At 45.4% G+C, this 3,698-nt stretch overlaps 1 protein-coding gene across 1 annotated transcript; it reads right to left on the bottom strand.

Annotated features, from left to right (window-relative positions):
• Positions 1 to 2,253: 2,253 nt before the first annotated feature.
• Positions 2,254 to 2,937, bottom strand: LOC138293980 (C-type lectin domain family 2 member D-like). Its single transcript, XM_069233239.1, has one exon. It carries the CDS (start codon positions 2,935 to 2,937, stop codon positions 2,254 to 2,256), a length of 684 nt encoding a protein of 227 aa, XP_069089340.1.
• Positions 2,938 to 3,698: the final 761 nt, after the last annotated feature.

A 3,698-nucleotide genomic window follows, 5' to 3' on the forward strand; every position in this document is an offset into this window, starting at 1 on the left:
GTTTACACAGTTTAAAGATACCTGCCTTATAAGTTGCATTCCCCCCTATATTTAGGCTTCCAGCATAGGGAGGTAGTATTGTTCCAAGCTGGCCGCCACAGCCAGTGTGACCCTCTAGGTGGCCCACACTAGAAAGATTTTAGGACAAGGTGCCAAATAAAATATTATGGAACAGATCCTTGTTTCTGTGGGCCACAGAAGTTGCTTCTGTGGACTCTATTGGTGCCTAGCATGGGGCTGCTGGAATATTATGTGAGGTGGTCAAGTAGGGAGAAATCACTGCCCATCTCACACACAGGTGGCTTCAATAAGGCGTTGTACTTATCCCCCCTGGCCGGAGCGCAGATTTGCAAACTGGTTCAGAGCTCCTTGCACTCATTCTTTGGGAGCCTGAGGTTTTGACGGTCCCCGGCTACGGTGAGTAATCTAATAGTGAAGTTGTTGGTCCTAATAAATAGCCGGGTCTTTAGCAGCCATGCAGACCTTGGAGAAATATTATTTCGATTAATGAGCAGTGCGTATCAGATCGGTTGTGTGGTACGGATGTTGAGCTAAGAAACAAGCTGCCTGTAGCAGAAGATGACCACGATGGTAGTACACATCCATAGACATTACTTTAGAACTGCCCCAGACCAGCAGCAAGTAAGGGCTAGAGTACAGCAAAGTTAGTATATGAGCAAGAAATTATTCATTATCATAGGAAGATAATGTGGCCTTCAGAACGGTATCATCTGTTCCTCACAGACTCTTATGGTTTATGTTTTTCAGCCATTTGTTTCAAGGATTTAAAGCAAGGCTGGGGCCTTTGGCATATTGAATAGGACAGGCGAGGCATTTCAGTGCCTGCCATTTGAGTATCTTAGCTGGCCGATAGTGGAGCAGTTTTAAAAAAACAATCAAAACGTCTGAATCTTAATAAGATTGTCTTATTCTTTTTTTTTTTTTTCCTCATCTCACTAATCCATGCCAGTAAAGGAAGGATCCACTACTCATTGACCCCCAGGTGTATAGCTCAACAATATCAACGGGCCACTCCACCTGCCACTCTCTTCCGACAAAAAAAAAAAAAAAGATTGTCTTATTCTTCAACATGCATTTTTCTTGCAGTTGTTCCATTTCTAACTGGTCCCTGAGGAGAACATGCAATTCTAAATTCTCAGTTAGACATAAGCACACATTTTTGGAACTTATGGGAGGTATACATTGAGTAATACAGTATGCAGCACACACTTGGGAGATACTGCCTGGGATTTAAGTTATATGACATGGATTCAAAACCGTGTATAAGAGTGCATCAAACGTTTGGGTTATGGGGTGGTATTTTGAATTGAGTCAAACATGATAAAATTGCATGATAGGGGTTCACCCCACTAAATGAAGATGCTATATATGAAAAGTTATATGGTAGGGACTCACCTTGGCATTTGAACCATGTCACAAATAGGGGTGGGTGGAGGTTCTGTCTTCCACTGGTAATCACAAAAATCACAGGGAAGGTGGCCTGATGGGGTCAGCAGACAACCATATCTGTGATTGCTTTTAAATAAAGCATTTTTTTTATTTTTAAACACAGCTTGTTTTCCTTAAAGTAAAACCGGATGCGTTTAAAAATACAAAAAATGAAACGTTTCAGTTTAATTTTTTAAGAGTAGGCAGTGGTACATGGCAGTGGTCCGTAGACCACTGGCTGCTCTCAAAAAAACATTTTTGCATGCATTCATAAAGGGGAATGAGTCAGTTTCCGAATGGGTTAACACCAATTTGAAATTGCTGTTAACTGCGATTGTTTCGTGACCACGTTCACAAAACAATCATACATAACGATGCGACTCGCAATTAGGAAGGTACGCCCTTGGCATGCCCCTTCCTAATTGCGACTCGCAACCCTATTTTGTGATTCAGTAAATAGATTAGTGTTAGAAATGAGGTCTCTAGTTGGTAGAGATATACACCCTTCTCCAAGTAAGGGACCACAATCCTAGCCAGGGTAAGTTGCACACAATGAAAATTATCCTGTGCCCACCCTCTGGTAGCTTGGCACCGAGCAGTCTTAATTTAGAAGGCATTGGGTTATGTATTTGTGCAATAAATCATACAGTAACACAGTGAAAACACCACACAGGTTTAGAAAAATATAGGATGTTTATCTGATTAAATTAAGGTCAATGTTGAAATATCACTTTTGCAGGTTTAAAAGAGTCTTAAATGTTAGAAATCAACAAGCTTTGTGCATTTGGCTCTATGTGCCTTAAATTATTCCTTCTGTATATATTCTGCGTGTTTGGTGCAGATGTATCTCCGAGTTGAGGAGCACCGGGCACTGCTGAGACCCTGATGGTTTAGATAGGCGCAGTCCGAGCCGCCGGGGACGCCGGTGCCGCTGTCCAGGGCGCTGCCGTCGGCCCACCGCCAGGGCCCGCTCGGATCTCTCCGCAGGCCGACCCAGCGATCATACTCCCCCTTCTCAGAGAGGGCGAACCCTCTCTCTTTGTCGCTTTTAATCACAGCCAGACTGGAGGAACGAGAGGCGCAGCTGCCATTGGCAAATGTCCAGCTTCCTTCGTTTTCAGAGAATAAGAAACAGCTGCTCTCGCGCAGGGTCCATCCTGCCTCGCACTGGCGGGAAAGGCCGCCCTCGTCGGTGCGGTTCGCCTCACTCGCGGGGTCTTCTCCCGCTCTGAGGGCGAACACGGCGGCGAGGACGACGGAGCCCAAAACCACCGCCACCGCCGCAGCCACCACCCGCCAAAGACGGCGGCGGCGGGAGGCGGCTGGGAGGCCCTCTGCGGGCGGCCGGGGCTCTACCGCGGCTACGGCCACTTGTTGCTCCTCCTCGGAGGGTGGTGCCGCCGTGATCTCCGGCCACCCCCGCCCTAGCAGCGCACATGCCCGGGGTGAGGTTTCTTGGCCGGGCTCTTCCCTCAGGTCTGGCTCCATCGCGAGCACCACCGGTGCGTATAGAGACACGTTTAACTGGCAGAATGAAAAACTTTTTACACCAGCGCTCAGATACATTTTCCAAGAATTTGAACCAACCAAACTCATCTGATTTTGACTATTCTTTTCGCTTCTCCGAGAGGTTCTTAAACAATCTTAAACATTTTTTTGCTACGGCGCCCCAACAAATTATGACTATGAACCAAATTCTATGTACTGCTACGATCTATAAACAGGGTTAATAGAGGTATTTTTTTGACATTACAAACTAATGGCGGATGTCGTATGATGTTTTAGTCTGTGAAAATTGCGCATAGAATTGTGGGTAAGCGCATATCGCTTGTGGGTAGGAAGGCTGATTCTTTTAGGGGTTTTTCGAAGCTGCTTTCTGCCCTCGGCTTTTGTTACTGATAGCATTTAACGCTGCACTTTCTATCTCCACGGGCATTTATATTGCCATGGAGGAGGATCGAAGCGGGTGAAAATTAAAATAGCACACTTTTTTTGGCTTTAGGTATTTCGCCGCTCCTGCCGAAATAGCACACTTTGGTGAAAAGTATCCAGCTTTGTAACCATATATGTAATACCTTACCTGTAACAAGTTGTTATTTACCATAAAAACGTAAAAATACACACTTCTACTCATTTTGCGAGAGATCTCTGCTTTGTCAATGGCTCTGACCTTCATCTCCCCAGAACAGCTTGGGACAGATTTACTAACATTCTGCACCGGAAACTGGCGCAACTCGTTTATTTTGAAT

The sequence above is a fragment of the Pleurodeles waltl genome, chromosome 4_2 (assembly GCF_031143425.1).
Source record: "Pleurodeles waltl isolate 20211129_DDA chromosome 4_2, aPleWal1.hap1.20221129, whole genome shotgun sequence".
NCBI classification, from domain to species: Eukaryota; Metazoa; Chordata; class Amphibia; order Caudata; family Salamandridae; genus Pleurodeles; species Pleurodeles waltl.